Consider the following 18,810-nt stretch of genomic DNA (forward strand, 5'->3'; position numbering starts at 1 on the left):
CCTGCTAAGGGAAGCGCTGGGGTGGGAGGGACAGTGGCCACTTTGAAGGGCAGTCTGCGATCTGCTGGTAGTGGCAGTCGCTTCTCTCTCACTTCTTCCCTGGTGCTGCTCTTCCCTTCCATTTCTCTTGGCTCTGAGCCTGCTCTTCACCTTCATGTGTCGTCTCACTCGGCAGGAGCAGAGCCTGGTCTTTCTGCTAAGAGGGAGAAGGTATCTGGGAAGGAAGGCAGCAGGGATCTGCTCATCTTCTGAGCAGATTGTGCTGGAGGGAGAGGCACAAGTTCACAGATACTGATAACCCCCATAGCTCGTGAAAGCTCCACAGATCCCACACAGCCCTTCCTTCATGCTTTCTTCTACTGTCTTAGAGCCCACTGACTCCTCGGTCATCCTTTCATCCCTGCTTCAGATCTACCGCAGTCTCCCAGTCCTTTCTCAGCTGCTGGAGCCCAGCCTCCTAAAACCCTCATTCTGAGCTCAAGACTCCCTGCTAGCCTCTCCTCTGCAACTTTAGGCAATGCTTACAGATCTCTTTTTTTAAATCTCAACCTAGTCCTATTCTGGTAGTTCCCACAAGATAAATATTATTTTATTTAATATAGAAATAGGGCAGTAAAACCTACTTCTGGCTCTAACATTTGTTGAAGGCTTCAGCTGGTTCACATCCAGTTGTCTACCAAGGGATTTGGTGTGCAGTCAGGTGTGGGAACGTATTTCACACAGAACTGTTCCATACTGACTTCCCTACGTAAACAAGAACTTAGGTCATGCTTAGGCAAACATTTCTTTACCTTACGAGCATGTATTGGCACTAGTTGACTTCATTTCAATGTTGACATACCTTTGCTGTACTATTAATATGATCTGAGATCTTCAGGATAAAAGATATTTATGCCAAAGATCGTGTGCACCCACACTCAGCATGGTTACAACTAAAACAACAGTTGTATTCAAACACCGCTAGATTTCTAGTAAGGATAGGAAGTTGTTGTCCTGGCCATAAAACTTTGCTTTTATCTTTGAAAGCTCCAGGACTAAGTAGCTTCTATAGTTTGTATGTGAAATGTTGAATACCACATAATTAGTACCAGAAAGGCTCCTGGATAACAGCTTGCTGGAGACATGTCTTCATTACAAATACTTGTACCTCTTGATTCACTGATTTCACCTGCTATATAGAAAATATTTAACTATTAATCCAATATATATTAGTCATTGGCTGTCTGAGCACTGTTTTCGTAATTCACATTTGTGTACGTGGAAATAATACCACAAGAAAAACTGTCCTAGAAGTTGTGAGAGAGAATAGAAAATAACTAGTTATCCCAAACTTTTGCTTACGTGTATTCAGCAAGCCATTCAAGTGTGTCTGTGAAACTACTTACTATAGATATAAGCCTAACCCCAAGATAAGCCATAGACTTTCCAGGGCACTCTTTGAACATGTCTACTAATGATTGGTACAGAGTGCCTCATTAATAGCTAATCATGTTGTAAGTATATTAGTATGAATTAATTGAATAGTCAAGTATTTGGAAATACGTGTGTTTGTACAATTTGAAATGTAATTAAATTATTTGTACAATGTAAAAATGTACAATGTGTATCCTCAATGTGGACTGGACCAATAGGAAATGCTGTAGGAGGCAAAAATTTCCTTTCCGACCATGGGGTAGGAGTAGGTCCAGCCGTCTAGTTCCCACTGCACCTTGAGTGCTAGGGCTCAAGTATTCTTTCTAAACATAAATCGCAGAAGAGTTGAGGTTGGAAGGCACCTCTGGAGGTCATCTGGTCCAACCCCCATGCTCAGGCAGGGCCCAGGATTGTGTCCAGCTGGCTTTTGAGTATCCCCACAGATGGAGACTCCGCACGCTCCCTGGACAACCTGTGCCAGTGTTCGGTCACCCTCACAGTGAAGAAGTGTTCCTGATGTTCCGAGGGAACCTCCTGTGTTTTAGTTTGTGCCCGTTGCCTCTGGTCCTGTCACTGGGCACCACTGACAAAAGCCTGACCCCATCCTCTTAGCACCTTCCCTTCAGATATTTATATATGTTGGTAAGATCCCCTCTGAGCCCCTGCTTCCTCAGGCTGAATGGTCCCGGCTCTCTCAGCCTTTTCTTGTAGGAGAGATACTTCAGTCCTTTTATCATCTTCATGACCCTTCATTGGACTCTCTCCAGTATGTCTGCGTCAATCTTGTACTGGGGAGCCCAGAACTGGACACACAGTGCTCCAGGTGTGGCCTCATCAGTGCTGAGTGGAGGGGAAGGATCACCTTCCTTGACCTGCTGGCAATACTTTGTCTCCTGCAGCCCAGGATACCGTTCCCCTTCTTTGCTGCAAGGACACACCGCTGGCTGGTGTATGACCAGAATTAGAGCTGAACTCTCACTAGAGCCTGACAGAGGTTATATTATGGTATTAGTGTCATTTAGAATCATAGAATGTTATTTACTGACACTCTCGTGTTTACTCAGGCTGCAGTAAATTGGCTCCTTTTTATCTTTAGAGGTGTCTGGCCAATGGGTATCAGCAAATAAGGCATGAAGACATGACTGGACTAGAACTGATAGTTGCTTAAGTTTGAGGAGGATTTGAGCTCTAAGACATGAACTATCCCATGTGTCATCGGGAGTGTTCATCCAGGAATCAATGGCATTACCAATATGTCAGTATTAGATACTTCAGTGCTCACTGAAGCAAGGGAGCGAAGATCATTTCAAGAGAAGATATTTGGAGGAATAGCTCAGCTTCATGACATGAATGGGTGCATTTATGAGAGTGCCACCATATAATTATATATATAAATTTATCTTATTCAGGAAGGGGACAAGCCCTGTGTGCCCAGCGTATGTGGGCTGAAATAAGGTGGGTTAACGCAGGGAGTGTGTGGTATTATACACAGCTTGTGTTTTCAGAATCTGCATAGCCTATTTAGGATCAGGCATCCACAACTTGCTTTGGTAGATCAAAATATTTATGGGAATATGGTGAAAAAGTATGGGTCGTCTTTTTGTCATCTGCCGTGTTATTGTTAGCTGGGATGTCATAATATTAGGAGCTGGATATTAACTTACACATAATTTGAAAATAAGAGATTTGTGAAAAACCACTCTCAGAAAATTTTTTTTTTCTTCATGCCTAACTGGCTTTTGTGAAGTGGTAGATGTCATATGATGATATCTCTTAGTCATGAGATCCATATAGGTGAGCTAAATAAAACCCCAGAGCTATGAGACCACTAACCTCATAAAGTTGAATTTCATAGCTTCAAAGTACTTTACTGAAGCTAGGTAGCAAAACCACACGGGAAGGCCGAAGCAGTCTGTAATTCCAATGAGCTGTGGTAGTTCTCAGTGCACGGGAGAGGGGAAACTGCGGTGGTGAGCGGCTCCAAGAAGTATTCTTTCTTCTTTGAAGGAAAAAGGCACCAACAAAAAGTTAGCCTCTCGTGTGCCTGTAGCTTGTAGTATGAATTAGAAAACATCTTTCCTTGAACAGCAAATCTATTGCAGAATGGGTCAAGTGAGCAAATGCAGCCAAACCCGAGTCTTGAAACAGACCATTTGTTTACTAGTGGTAAAGCAAAATTTTCTATCTTTGTAAAAGTTGATTAAGGGCTTATGTAAATGGCTTCATGCTTTCTTAAATGTAAATTCTAGACAAAGTTCAGTGCAATATCTCATTTCTTTTCTAGCCCAAATCATTATGTGTTATCCACTGATGTTCTGTGAAAACAGTACAGCTGTATTCAGGAAAATGAGTATTCCTCTCTGTGACAAATTGCTCTAGCTTGCTTTATGGACAGGAATAGGTTTTATATATGTTTCTAGCATGAGCTTATCTGATTTATGCCAATTTAAATCTGTGGACATCCAGAGAAAGTGAAATGGGATCTCAAAAAAGATGCTGTGTCATGTGTGATTATTTACCACGTGGCCCACCTCCTTTCTTTAGAAAGGAGTTGCCTCGCAGTCACTAACTGCCCCTAAACTTCTATCAGTTTTGTTGGAAATCCACTGTGCTCTTCAGACCATGATAACTGTTTAGACATGACATGAGTTTACTATATTGAAATCTTTGTTTTATGACAAGCAGGAGTAAGATCAGATGATCTGTGTTTGCTCATTTGGTCTCCTCTGTGAACTGATTATCCTTTTTGTACCTACTTTTCTTACAGGACCGAGCTTTACAAATAAATCCTCTAAATTGTCAGGATAAAAAGATGAAGTTGCGGTGTCTACGCCCTATTTATCGGTTCTCAGAAAATGTATTTGAACAACCTAACAGTAAAATTGGACTGAAATATATTGCAATCAATGGAGTGTCTTTAAAAAGGAACTGGAAAATCAGTTTTAACAGTTTCTAAGGCACAAGAAGTTCATAAAATTCATAAAAGGAACAATCTGTAGCTTGTGGTATAGTTACTCTGGTCAAATACTGAAGTGACAAAGTAAACAACTGTACTGCTTTCTACACATAAATGCACAACGCATTGCATTTTTATGGGAGATTTTATTTAAAAATAGGTATTACAAATAAAACCTGAAGCTTTAAGACACCTCTGTGAGAGATTAAACTTGTAGGTTTACAAACTTCAGCCTTACAGGCAAGCTGAAGCCTCGGCAGTGTTTGGGAGCAAATGGTGGGTAACGGTGAGCTGGCGGGGCAGAGGCTGCGCTTTGCACAGCTGTGTAAAGGCTTCCCCTAACAGCTGTCTGCAGCGGCGGCCCCTGCGTCGGGGGCACGCAGGAGCGCCGGTCTCCCGCCCCGGGAAGTGTGATGCTCGGCGGAGCCCGGGGAGGGAGGAGCGAGCGCTGCTGGCCCGCTGTCTGTGCCGGCCCGGAGGAAGGCACACCGAGGTGCTCTTAGGGACGGTGCAAAACGTGCCGGTGCGAGACCCCCCAGCGAGACGGGCCCCGCGCGGCCGCAGCTCCCGCCGCGCTGCCGCTGCCGTGCAGAAGCCCCGGCCCGGCCCTGCCCTCAGCGCGGCACCTAAGCCCCAGCCTGCGCCGTTCGCGGGCAGGTCGCGGTAGCGTTTTGTACACAGTTTTGTATAAAGACCAGTAGATGGATGCATTTTCCGTTGTGCTTTGGTCGTGTTTCTTTTTGGTTTTAAAAAACGCGCTTGAAACAGCAGCAGCGGGGGAGCAGGCCGCGGGGGACCCTGTGACACGTCTCAGCCGTGCCATTGTAAGCCACCGCGTCCGTCTTCCCCCTCGTCCCTCCCGCCGGGCTGCAGCTGAAGGCGAGGGAGGGAGCCGCCGCGGCGGGGGACGGCACCGCCGAGGAGGCCATTTTGCAGCCGTACGGGGGGGAGGTGGCGGCGGGCGGCCCCGGCCCCGCGGCAGGTAAGCGCGGCAGCACCTGGTGGCGCGGGGCGCGCGCTTCCCGCCGGGGCCGCGCGCTGCCTCCGGGCGGCAGCCGCGCTCGTGAGGCGACGAGAACCCGCGCCAGGCCCCGCGCCTCGCCGGGGAGCGGCCCCCGGACCCGCGGCCGGCGGGGCGGGGCGGGGCGCGGCCGGCAGGGGGCGCTGTCCCGCCGGGCCCGCCGCGCGGGGCAGGGGCTGCCGCAAAGGGTTAACCAGCGGGCGGCGGAGCCTTGCTGCCCCTGCCGGGAGACCGGAGGGGAAAAAAAAAAATAAACGGGGGAAAAAAAAAACCCTTAAAAAATAAAACCAGGCAGGCAGCCGGGGCCGCGGAGCACGGCCGCCTCCCCCCCGCCGCCCGCCCGGGGGGACAACGCGGGACGCGGAGGCCGGGGCGCAGCTGCGGGACGACAATGCAGCAGGCGGAGAAAGCAGGAGGGGCAGCGCGCGGCAACATGGAGGGAGGCGCGGAGCGGGCCAGCCCCTGATGCGGCTCTTTCTCCTCCTCCTCCTCCTCCTCCGGGCAGCGGCTCCGGCGGCGATTCCCTCCCTGGCGGCGGCTGGCGGCGGCGGGTGGAAATGAGCAGGTCGGCGGCGCTTCTCCTCTGCCTGCTGGGCTGCAACGTGTGGAAGGCGGTGACCAAAACCTTAGGGGCGCCCGAGGCGACTCAAGGTCGGTGCGGGAAGGGCGGCGGGACCGGCCCGCTTTGTGCGGCGACCCCCGCGGGGCGGCGGGGGGCTGCATCGTGCGGGCGGCGGCAAACTTGGGGGGCCCGGCGGTTCGGCGGAGGAGCGGGGGCGGCCATGCGAGACCTCTCCCGGCTCCCACCGCCCGCGGAGCGCAGCGGGGGCGCCGCCTGCTGCAGACCCCCCGGGCCCGGGGTGGCGAAGGCAGCCCCGCGGCGGGGGTGCTTTTGTTAACGGAAGGGGCAGGGGCTGCCGCTGGCCTCATTGTGCTGCCCCCTCCCTCAGCGCCGCCGGAGCTATTGCATTGCGACCATCTCCCCCGGTTCCCCCCGCCTCCCCGCTGTGCCCGCTGCAGGGCCCGACGCGGCGGTGAGAGGCGGGCTGAGGGGCACCGGCGGCGGCAGGCCCTGCCACCGGCCGTGTGGGGACGCCGGGCAGCGGGCTGGCCCCCGGGTCTGGCGGCGCGGCTCGGCCCGCCGCCCCGGGACGTTTCCGGGCCTCGGCCGGGCCTTTTGTTCGGCGCGGTGGGCTGCCCGCCGGCCGGGCGGGGGCCTGTCACGGCGCCGGGCGGCCGCTGCGCCCCTGGGCAGCCGGGGAAAGGCGCTGCCCCGGCCGGTCAGGGTCGCCGGCCCCCTCCGCCTTCGCCCGGGCGGGAGCAGAAGCGGGGCAGTACCCGAGCCCCCGGGAGGCCTCGGCGGCTCCCCCGGCACCTGGGGCAGCTCCCGGGTCCTCTGGGCCGGGCCGGGGTCCTGCCGTAGGCTGCTCTGCCCTGATCCTCACAGGTGCCGTGGCGAGCGGTCCCCAGGGCGGCGAGGTGCACCTGCCCTCAGCCCCGGTGGGGGCTTGGCGGGGGGACATCCCCTGTGCCCCGCTTGCCACGGCCCTTGCCTTTGGTGGCGGGGCAGCCCCTCCACCGGCCTCTGACAGGGACCCTGCGGCGGCGTCGCGCCTGCCGGGACCGCGGCTGTGTGGGGAAGGAGAGAACTTGTCTACCTGGGGGTACGAAACGCATTAGGGGGAAATGCGACCTCCCCAGCGCTCAGCGCCAGCCCGATGGCACGCGTTGTCGAGTGTCTGAACATGCCATGTGGGACGAGGTGGTAGGGCTGCTTCGCTTCGGTGGCGAGCAGCGTCCGGTGCCTCCAAGCTTTCCTGTCTCATGTGTCGGTAAGAATCAGTAAGCCCTGCTTGCCGCAGGAAGGAAAATGTTAGAAGTAACCTCTTTGAATTCTGTCTTTTGCTGTATTTAGGGTATACTAACTCAGGTCTAGGTGGGCCTCTGCTCCGATACAGAGTATTCAAAAGGTGTTGGTACCTTGTAGCGAACTCTTCCAAGCTAGGCAATCTGGCATCAAGTGTAATGTCCTATTTCTGCCTTTTTTTAAGGACAAAGCAATAGCAGTTCTGGAATAAGAAGTACTAAACTGTAACTCAAAAGGCCAGTGAGCTCAGGACTGTACTGAGTTTATTGATAAGTGTGCCAGAAAAACAGAACGGTGTTCATCCCTTGAAAGTAGCACTTTGGATATGAAGGTATTATCAAAATTTATTGTAATTTCTGTGTCATATGGAAAATCTTTTTCATATATGTGATCAGAGTGGTGAGGTGTTGGCAGAATTAGTGCTTTTCAACTGCCCTGTTGATCTCATCTTCTGTTGTCAAGCTCAATTCATGGTATGTGGAGACTTGTCTCTATAGCAGCTACATCCATGTCAAGCCTGGTAGCTGATGATTTGAGTAATAGGCAGCTATTTCAGTGAGTGGCAAACGTTTCTATCTAAATCAAATGGTCTAATTTTATCTTCCATGTAAGAACATCCAAGTTTTCATAGGTAGCATAGTTTTCCAAAGTCTAATTACTAGCCCAGTCTTTACTCTTTGGACATGTACATTGGTAAGCGGATATGTAGAGCTATTCTCATATTGAAGTATATTCTGCTGACTATTTACCAGCCACTTACCATGAGCCTTTTTTGAAAGTTTATGCAATGCCAGCCTGTAGCCTTGAGTAAGTTCCTAATCATCAAGCATGAACATCTTCTGGGGAAAAGAGTTTTGGTATTGGGCACAGTCCTTGTTTGTATACTGAGCATAGTAAGTGCCAAGTGGTTGTAAAATCTAAACCGTTTTTCCCTCCTGCCCTTTTAGCACCATGGTGATAGTTGTAGCTACAGGTGAGGGACCATTGCCAAAGTTCAGGGATGTTTGCAGATGTCTAACTTTCCCCTTGCAGCTGGGAAGAGATTAGTGAAAAAACAAGGGATGGGAATAAAGGTGGAGTTGAGAAAGCCAGACAATGCCATCAGGGAGTAATTGTTTCAGCTGCAATATTTATTATTGGACAGTTTACAAGAGACTAGTGCGGAGAGCCCTCCTCGAAGAGGAACAGATTAGATGAGACTCAGTTAAGACATTCCATGCCTGTGTTAACAGACCAAATAAATACGTCTTGGATTTGGAGCTATTTGAAGATGGGATTTGTCATTGGTGTTCTGGTTAAGGAAGGGATAAGGAGCAATGCTTTGCATCAAGCATTTCTCTCTTCTGCTGCTCTCAGCCGTAGGTTCAGACAGTTCCAGCTTCAAATTCTGCTTGGCCAGACTGATTGCATAATCTGTGAATATGGAAAGTACTGGTAATTAAGCTCTGCACTTAGCACCCTATTTAGAAAATTGGATGACTGGCACACTATTACCTTATTTGATTCATTATGCAGGTCTGTTGTGACCTCTGAAGGTCACAGGGGTACCCTCTAAGTTTCTGTAACTTATTTTTTTTTATTACAGTAACAGCCATACAGATGAGTTGTTCATTTTTAGTCAGTGTTGATGCTTAGAGCCCCAGCAGTGAGGTTGTGAGAAATCCATGAAGGTACACTTAGGGCTTGGTAAGGCTTTATCTCTTTAACTTTCCTCAAATGCTTGAAACCTCTCAAGTGTTTCAGGTGAGGACTAAATTATGGGTTTAAGGGGGGTTTTTTTGTGGGGTTTTTTTGTTTAATTGTTCTATCAGGTATTCCAGAACTTGTTTTGAATGCTGCAATAAATGTGTAGAGATTTTAATTAAAACAAAGAAAACAAACCAGCTCTTAAGCTGTATTCCTACTGGGAAGTGGTGGTTTGTCTGATGAGTACAGACAAAATACACAGTGAGTTTTCTTCATATGAGCAGATCCCTTTTAAACTTAGGGAGCCTTAGCAAGGGAGAATGTAGGCAAAATCAGTGTAATTTGAGAAGGGGTTAAATTTCTTTGTCGACTGTATACTTCGTTTTGCAGTAGAAGATGAGGGCGATTCATTTGTAGATGCTAGGGAGGGTCTTTTAAGAGAAAGCCTAAAATAGTGTGTTGCAATGCAGAAGTCCAGTATGACTCCTCTGCTGCAACGAGTATTGGTTTTAATTCATGTCTTCATATTTTGTTAGTTGTTCCAAATGAAGAAGTTATAATTATTTATATTTGAGTAATAAATTGCACCCAATTCAAGGACTAGTAGATTAGTATACTCAGGATATCCCACCTTCATAGTCCCAGAAGGAGATCAGGGAGATACTTCTTTTTCCTAGTATGATGGTGAATAAAAGTTCAGCTGTTGCTGCTTAGTCAGAATCCGCAGCATCTTCTCCTCACTCTGTGCATGGAGGACAGGAGAGTTAATGCTTGAGTGCTGCTGTTTGGAATTGCCTGTCTGCAAACAGCCATTACATTACTTGACATTGTGAAAGCTAATTTCACAACCATTTCAGCTGGACATTTTTTAAAGGCTTCTTCTCTAGACAGCACAGTAACAGCTGTGAGAAGACCTTCAAGTTTTTGGCTTTTTTTTTTTTTTTTTAGTCAGTAATCCCAAGCTTGCAGTTTTACCCATGATAATAAAGTTTAGATGATGCAGAAATGAAGTCTTTCTCTCGTCTTGCACTGCCGTACTGTCTTTTCTCAGTCAGCTGCAAATTACTAATGACCTTCAAATGCAAGTATTTCTTTTATTGAGACCACAAATGGACTCCTAAGAGTAGAAGCTAAATTGCTCTAAAGCAGTACCAAAGTTGTTGTTTTATTTTAGTGGAGGAACAAATTGTTTACTTAGTACAAGATAGTATTGTAAAATCTTAATGAGGATGAGGTATTCGTTGCTTTTATCGGTTATCAGATCCAGGTAAGCAGTAGATATTTTTTTTTTCTTGTTTACCTTCAACTACGGATGCCTGCAAATGCCTAGTAACTGATTTTCTGTCAGATGAACAAATTACCTAGGTGAGCTGAGGGTTTAAAACTGCAGGTTTTTTCTGCTAAACATTTGTATTCACCCTTTTGGCTTGTAATACCTTGCAGTAAGTGATTCATTTTACCTTAAATAATGTGTGTATGCACTTGTCAAGTGACAGCAAACTCACATGCTGGCTTTCCCTGTGGTCTTGTCCACTTGTGTCTTGAGATGGTGTTAATTGCCATGTGTTGCCTAACACAAAGGTTAAAACAACCTTCTCCTTCCCCCCTCTCTTGTCTTTTTTTCTTCAGACCTCGCACTGACACCTCTTACTGTTTGAGACTAGAACCTGGTTCATGAAATTTTTAGGGACGGCTGTTTTCTGTGCCAACTTCTGGCCAAGTGAATGGTTTCAAATAGCAGTCCCCTCTACAGGAGAGGTTTCTGGTGGCAATGAAATGCAGTTTGACCATTATGCTTGTTAATGTAACAGAAGCCTGGGTATATGTATTTGTGTGCTAGGGAGGGAGAAGGATTGTGGTTTTAGGTTTGTCAAAAAAATTAAGAAATCTCCAATGGTTTTGGTGCATGGAAGAGAAGAAATGTCACTCTGCCTTCTGTTAGTACAAACTTCAAATGAGTTTTTTACTCATCTTCTGTGGGTAATGACTGGCTACAGTCTTGCTGCATGAAGAAAACTGAGAGGAAAATGTATGGCAAGGAAACTCGATGCATAGGTCATGTCAGTATAGTATGCACAGTACCTGGAAGCTTGGTGATTCAGCTTTAATGACATTTCTTAACAACCCTGCTTGAAGTTTGGCTGTTGGATAGCAGTATGGCCGGGAATGATGCTGCTTTTCCACATATCTCAGATTACTCTAGTACATTTGATCAATACAATTGTGTCATGTGCCTTCAGCTTATAATTTAGGGGGATAGTTAGTCTTCCAGTCAGCCAAAGGCAAACTAAGTAATCTCTCCAAAATACCTGCAACTTGAAATCAAAGTGTGCACTTTCAGTTTTTCTGTAACATTATACACTGACTACCTTATGCAAGCTGCAATTTTTGTAGGAGTAATTTCCCTTTGCTCCAGTATATGTCAGTTCTGCCTTTAGATATGAAGAAAGGCAACTTCTGAGAGAAACGACACTGTTGGTATTCTGCCTCTCTCACAGGTCTCAACCATTTATCTGTCAGGGATCACAAATAAGGGAGGCAAGAAGTCTGTGTAAGTTGCTGTATTTACTAGAACAAATGAGTTTAATAATACTAAATATAATACATGCTAAATATACACTAAAACATTTTATTTTGGGAAATAACAAAGAGAACTGAATGTTGCTTTTTTTTGTTTTCTTCAGAAATTCCAGAAACACTTTCCTGTAAGCTGGCTTACATTAACTGAAAAGTTAATGTAATATCTGGCTTGTTGTGCATGGTAAGAAGCATTATACACGTGCTTTTTACAAACACAATCTTTATTTTTATTGGAAACTGGAAAGTTACATACATATTTGTTAATACAGAGCCATAAGAATGTGGACATACTGTAATTTCTTGTTGCTTTTAGTAAGTGCATTGAATCTTTCACTTCAGAATACTAAGACAGAATCGTACTTCACTTAATGGTGAATCTAAGCCCTTGAGAGTAGTATTGAAGTATATTTCAACATAGAGCTACATTTTCATTTCATGTAAAATGCCAATGTTGTGGTTCAGATATACCCATGTCACTTTTTTGCTGGTTTGAAGAGCAACAGATCTCAAGACTAGCTGAAGGAAAGATTAATTTATGTACAATATAGTCTGTAAGTTTAGCTCCCTCACTAGCTACTTGGGGGATTTGGTATATTAAAACAACTACTGTGGACATACAGTATATTTTGAATAGAAGCAGTCTCCATAGCAGGGCATAAAATTCCCTGAAATCCAACACTGAAGCTATCTTTCAATTGTTCCTACTCTTAGCTTTTGCAGTTCTGTGAGCTGTCACTGTCTGTGCCATACTATGGAGGCACGCTAGGGAGTGAAATCCTGGCTTTATCTGTTATCCATATACCTCACGCACCAGGAGGTGAAGCCTGCCTGTCTCTGTGAGTAGGAACCTGCACTATGGAAGACTCTGCTGTGCTGGTGTAACGGTTGTTTTTCAGAGGGAGAGATGAGCACACAACAGTAGAGGAGACCCCTGCATAAGCCTTGCTGGACTTGGAGTGGCTCTTGTAGAGGCCTCTCTGCTCAGTGGGAACCAGGCTTGGAGGAGACACAGTGGCAACTGCATTTAGCAGGGAGGAAATGGAGTGCCAGGGTGAAGCCAAGGGGAAGGAAGTAGCTGCATCCTTTTGGCTCTGGGATGACAAAGAAGCTGAATTCATTAAGGTGCAAAATGCTTCCAGTTTTCTTAAGTTCTAGCTGCAAAAGTGCTGACAACTACTGTACTATGTGCCAGGTGTTAGTAATACAATAGCAATGTTTAACAGTAAAGGGGAGCTTACCTTGACAATCAGTAGATGCTGAGATAAATAAGAGGTAGAGGCATAAGGTACTACTACTTTGTTCAAGAAAAGAGTCCTTTCTTCTTAATGCAGTAATTACAGAGGTGGTAGCAGTGTTGGGACCTCCCTCTTGTTTCATCCCATCTTTGTGACTGAATTACTGAAAAAACTGTATTTCTTTCATCCTTTATAAGCAAGGACATATACAGCAATACGTATTTCTCAGGTGATGTTATGAGACTTGCTTGATAACAAAGCAACAACAAATTAAGATAAATGCTGTATTTGGGCTGCTGTTGGAAGGGAATTAATGTATCGGCAGTTTTGTCCATTCCTCTTGCTCTCCACCATGCCATGAAAAGTTGTGCAAAGTGAAAGGTTAAGATCCAACTGTCTCATCTCTCGGTCTGTGCTTGATGGGTGGATGTAAGACTTCTCATGGGAGGGATATGCAATTGTCATCTGAGGTAGGAGGCATCTCGCCTAACTCAGGTGCCTGCAAGTGTCTACATCTTAGCTAGTCATCCATAGACATTTTACAGACATGAAGATCTAATCTTTTCAGCTAATGGGGCTGAGTGTCATTCCTGTCACCTGGAGTAAGCACATTTGGTCAGATGAATTGTGCTGTGTGGATCTTGACTGACTAGCACGGCAGCCTAGACAATGCTGTTTGTACTCCCATTTAGTCATATTAATCCTCCCTCAGATACTGTAACTGGAAGTTTCATCAGCATGGTGTTGCCCTCTGGCTTGGCCTTAGAACTACTGAATATATACTATGTAATAAGCTTTGTGAAGGAACACACACTCTTGGGTTATCTGGCTGGGTTATCTTGCATTTCTCAAGGCTCAAACAAGAGTTATTATCTATTTACATTTCTAAACCATTTGTCTTTGTAACATTATGCTTATGAGCCTAAGTCTTTCACTCTCAAGGGTAAATAAACAAAAAGAATGGTTTAGAAACAAGTAAGGAGGCTTGCAGAGTTGTTCGGGCTTGTCAAAGTGTTTTTTGCCATGTTTTTAATTACCTTTATGTTCCCAAGAGTTGATTTATTCTGGATTAAGCTGCATTGTTACTCTCACCTTTGTGTATTTTCTTTTACTGGCATTTGTGTAGAAATGTGGTAAACCAGATTGAGAAAGTTATCCAACTGAAAACTGCTGTATGCACCAATTTAGCCTTCACCTGGATCATTTCCCCAGTTGGATTCATTGGGAATTACACAATTGCTGTTGCTGTTGCAGAGGAAGGGGCTGAGAAGAGCTGATAAGGGAAAACAAGTACGTGGCAGCAGTGCCATTGATGCAGGATTAAACTTTTTGCAGAATTATAAGAGAAGGTGTAGGGCACAACATTTAGCAAGTTAACTGTTTTAAGAGTTACCGCTCAAAGGAAATGGCTATGGTCTGAAAATAAGACACCACCCCATTGTTCAAAGGAAAAGTGTAAAGAATTTCTTAAAAACTAATTTGCCTACAGTAGATGAAAAAACTGCATAAGAGCAGTGAATACTGGCAGACCTGGACCTAGGTACTGGCAGATGATTTGAGATACTTTCAGCTGTGACTGTCTCTGTCTCCATCAGGACAGGTTTTTGTTCCTGCCTCGGTCCAGGTTGTACCCTGTGTGGTAGTTTAAACAGAGCTTCATCCACTTTTTCATTTCAAGTGAACTGTGAGGTGTAGTGCTCATGAGTGTTTCTCCTAGTTGTAGGGTAATGGGCAGGTTAGGACCTGGGTCATCTTTGCTCTCTGGATGTCCCAAATGGCTTGAGAGGAAATGATGCACTTTGACCCATTTAAATTCCAAAGAAATGTGGAGGGCAGTACTGGATGTTTAGTTTAGCATTCTGGAAGAGAACTTTTGTCAGCTAGCTGTGAATGTACATTTTGGCATAATGAGCGCGCGATGCCTGATAGTGTCTGGTCACTCCTCTCTGAACTCTGTCAGCCAGCGCAATTCTCACTTTCCTCCAGATAATTGCCTTGCTTTCCTTAGTTACTGCACTTCTGCGTTGATGCCTCCTAGATTAAGGTCTCTGCTGAGAGATAAGAAGTTTTCACTCCTTTTGCTACCCTTCCTTCTTCTGTCCCTGTATTGTTGGCCCTCTCATATCTTGAAAGGCTTGGAGTGCTTTTGTTGCTGACTGGCAGGAAAGTCTGGTAGGGAGTGTTCGTGGCCGTTTCTTGCTTCTGTTTGAGTTGGGCAAGTATTGCTAGGGAAATAAACGGGTCCAGGAGCTCTGGAGACAGGACTGATGGTCTGCAGGGGTGAGGCGGATGAGGGTGGGAATACGCAGGGGGCAGCAGGGCGATAAACTTGCCCAGGCGCAGCGTTGTGTTTGCAGAATATGTGACATCAGCTCAAGATGGGAGCAACAGTTGCTCTCTTCGCTTCCCTCTGAATTGTGCTCCTGGCAAGTTCTGAAACCTGCTGAGTAGCATGCTGACCTGGACAAATATTACAGTAGTTCAAAAAGCTACTTGTGGTAGTAATGTTGATAGACACAGTGAAACACAGTGATATACTTGCTCTTTTAGCTTTACTACTAGTACCCAGAGTATTCTTGCAACTCACCTTATTTCAGCATGTGGTGCTACAGTCGAGGTCCTGGCAAAAAACTTAAGTTTGAGCCAGGTTCATGATGTATGATTTACAGGAGCCAGGGACACAGATGTTTGAAATGAGAGCTGCATTTTCATTGTTTTGCAGAGTGCCTGTGTGGGGACTCACTTTTTTTCCCCTACTGTTAAAACTTTTGAAGAAAACAAATTTCTTTATATTAAAGTTAAAATTTCCTTTGTTCTTACAGGATAGTTATTTCATTCTTTAGTGTACTGCAAGTTAAAACTTTTTAGAGGTAACTATGGCATTAAACTTGATGTAAATATTGTTGTTAGCAGTCTATATGCAAATTAAAAAGACACTTGCTTCAAGCAGCCTGAAGCAGCAGGAGCAAGAGCTTCTAACGGGTTTCATTTCAAGTTTACTTATTGCTGCAAGCTATTGAGTTATAACTGCAGGAGGCTTTGGAATGTTAAACTAGTAAAAGTACTTTAAAATTCGATTATTGAAGGAAGAGAACCTGATGTACTAAAATTCTTGTCAAAAACTTAGTTTTTCCAGACATTTGATTAGATAAGGACTACCTTCTTTAGATCAGATAAGAATAGCAATCTGCTCTGTGAAGCTTTGCCTCAGTGAAAACTACTTGGCACTCTTTAGCTAGGTTCAAAATCTTGCTGGAGATCTTGTTTTAATTCATAATTTTACCTGTGAGTATGTAGTTGATCTTTCAGTAACTTTCTCTTTTCTTTGGGTTTTCTTTGTTTGTTTTTGTTTTTTGGTGGGGTTTTCTTGTTGAAGCATGGTTTACTATTGACAACATCTGCTGAGAGGGCTCAGCTCTTCTGGCAGCAATCAAAGCAGTGTCATGTCACAAGCTAACTTTCTGCACAGAAAAAATCTTTGGGTTTTGAGGGGTGACTGGCTTCATAACAGAGTAGAGTAGTTTTTCTGGCATTGTAGTGGAAAAGTAATGGTTATTCCCATGTGCAAGTTAATGCATGATTTTAAGTGAATACTCTGTATTTTCATAAATTCTTTTCTGGTGAAGACAAATACAAAAAGAGTGTATGTAAGCTGTCAAGATCAAAACTCTTACAGGTAAGTGATAGCCTTGTAGATTCCTTCACAGCAGTAGAAGGAATTTTGTTTACCATGGATGATTACATATAAACAAAGATGCTTTTTAATATCTGATGCATTCAAGTAGTAACTCCTGCATCAGTTAGCCACTCAAAATGATCGAGTGTCATCTTGCCTTATCCCTACCTAGCCAACTGCATTGTGTAAAATCTTAAAGCTGGAATTCTTATGGCCAAACTATCTTGGGTGTTTCTTCAGTCTAGGTGTTATTTAATCTGTGTGCCTGTGCTTTACAAAACTCTGGTGATACTAGCATTTTCAAGAAGGTATATATTGAATAGGAGGAAGAGCAAATGCACAGCAATGTTTCCTGACCATGATGCTGACATGGGGCAGAAATTTAATTCCCTTCACTGTTACTTTATGTCATTTTGTCTACTGCTGTACAGATTAACAGCTAGTAAGGATATACTCTAAATAGGCCATCATGAAAGAGCTTTGGTACCTCTGAGGACCGGCTATAAACAAATAGTATCTGACAGTATCAGGTTGCAGGGCTGATCATTGCTTACTTTCTGGTGTGTCTTTGTGGAGATAGTAGAGTGCATCCTTAATTACTCCAAAACTTGTAAAAATTCAGAAAAGCTTTTAACAGCCCAAAGGCTTTGAAGGAGAAGTGTACGTTTGCCAAAAGGAATAGCGCTTTCTCTTGCTGAGTTGCATCTCTAAGTTATTCTTACAGCAACTTGAGTGTATAATAAAAGTTAGCATGAATTAAAGGGTGTGTCTTTCTTGGAGAATAAACACTCATTGTTTACTCTCTAGTCACAGGATGAGGAAGATTCTTCTACTGTGCAGAAGACGGTCAGCTGTAAAAAGAAAATGCAGTGACCAAGCTGGCACGTTGTCTAGGTCAGGTCCAGGAAGTAAACCAAGGCCACACAAGAGTTGGGTTTTATTTCATACCATTTTTACTTTAATGATTAGGGAGCTTTTAAGATATTTACTGATACTCAGTTATGGCAGTTTCTTCTTGGACCCTGCTGAAATAATTTTCAGATTCAGTCACCCATTTCTTGCCATTCCGTGCTTTGTTTTGTCACATTTGCGTGAGTGTAAAGGGTAAAGCCAGAGAACTGCCTGGCAGTGGGCAGCACAGTGGTGTGTCAGCAGTCTGGGCTCACTTTCTGCCTCCTGGGAAGGCAGACAGCCCCCACCTGCTACACTAATGTTCAAATTTGAGGATTGTTTTGTAAGTAGATACACAGCCACTTGTCCCCAAAATGGATGGCAAGCTTGGTTTCTGGAAAAAAAAACCAACAAACAAAACCACCAACAAAAACCCATATATATATATATATATATATTCAATGAAAGTAAGGGGGGATGGGGGGGTGGAAGGCAAAAACAAAAAGCATAAAAATGACAGGATGGCATGTTGCAGTTGCTATATAGGAAATGAAGTTTGGGTGGGTTCCAGCTGCGAGTACTAAAAAGTTTTTTCTTTTCCCTCTTGCTCTTTCCCTCACCTTCCCTTCCCTGTTGAGTTGAGCTGAATTTGTAACTTTATTTCAGTCTGCCAGAAGACAACCTACAGATTTGTTTACATGACTACTTTTTAAAATGTATTTCAAACATGCTCACAAGCTTGATGTTGCTGGTAACATTAAAATCTCATTTCATGGTGTTAAACAGCAAGAGGATAAAACACCTCAAATCCAAGATGCTGTTAAAAAATCAGTACTTGTCTGTAGCTACAATGCAGAAAATACCATAAAGGGCAATTATTTTAATTCAAATAAAAATATTTAATTCAAAAAGTGAAGCAACGCAGGTAAATGTTTATTTCTGAGAAGTTTGCTGATAAGTAAATTATTAAAATAAGATGTAAATTATTAAAATAAAAACTTGTAAATAATGTTCTCTGTGCTCTTAGTATAATGCTTGGGTTAGCTTTTTTATTTTTAGACACAGACTGGTGAGCCATGATTTTATGAAGTAACCATGTATTGCATTCACTGGACCTCTTTGCCTGAGGGGGAAATAAAAATATTTTATGTTTTATACCATGTTAACCAGAATAGGGAGAAGAAAAGAACTTAATGATATGTCCATTGATCCCTCTCCTTGTCATGAGTTATTAAGATACTAGCATGATTGGTTTTGTTAAGTTTTAGGGTTGTTTTTTTTTAAGCCTTGTAAAGGGGAAAACAAATGCAAACATAGCGGGGTAGTATATTGATGCTAGGTATGGTCTTCGCACCTTCATTTATCTCAGTTTGCATGAACTGCCAGGTTTCTAAGACAAAAATGGGGAGTCAGTATGATTAGCTTTCCTGAATGACTGAACAACTACAAATTTAGTGTTTGTTGGAATCCTCCTGTCTTTTGCTA

At 44.6% G+C, this 18,810-nt stretch overlaps 1 protein-coding gene across 4 annotated transcripts in view; it reads left to right on the forward strand.

Moving 5' to 3' along the window:
• The window catches only part of FAM171A1 (family with sequence similarity 171 member A1), a 98,332-nt gene that overhangs the window by 2,293 nt on the left and 77,229 nt on the right, over positions 1-18,810 (forward strand). For 2 of the 4 annotated variants that reach the window (XM_055708781.1, XM_055708782.1), the window contains exon 1: positions 5,609-6,041. The exons of 1 other annotated variant lie outside the window; for it this stretch is intronic. In XM_055708781.1, the coding sequence (XP_055564756.1) occupies positions 5,948-6,041 (94 nt within the window). In that variant the 5' untranslated portion in view covers positions 5,609-5,947. Of the gene's footprint in view, positions 1-4,758; positions 5,194-5,608; positions 6,042-18,810 lie in introns of those variants that run through there. One more of the 4 variants, XM_055708780.1, reaches the window with a different exon arrangement.

The sequence above is a fragment of the Falco cherrug genome, chromosome 4 (assembly GCF_023634085.1).
Source record: "Falco cherrug isolate bFalChe1 chromosome 4, bFalChe1.pri, whole genome shotgun sequence".
In the NCBI taxonomy this organism is placed as follows: Eukaryota; Metazoa; Chordata; class Aves; order Falconiformes; family Falconidae; genus Falco; species Falco cherrug.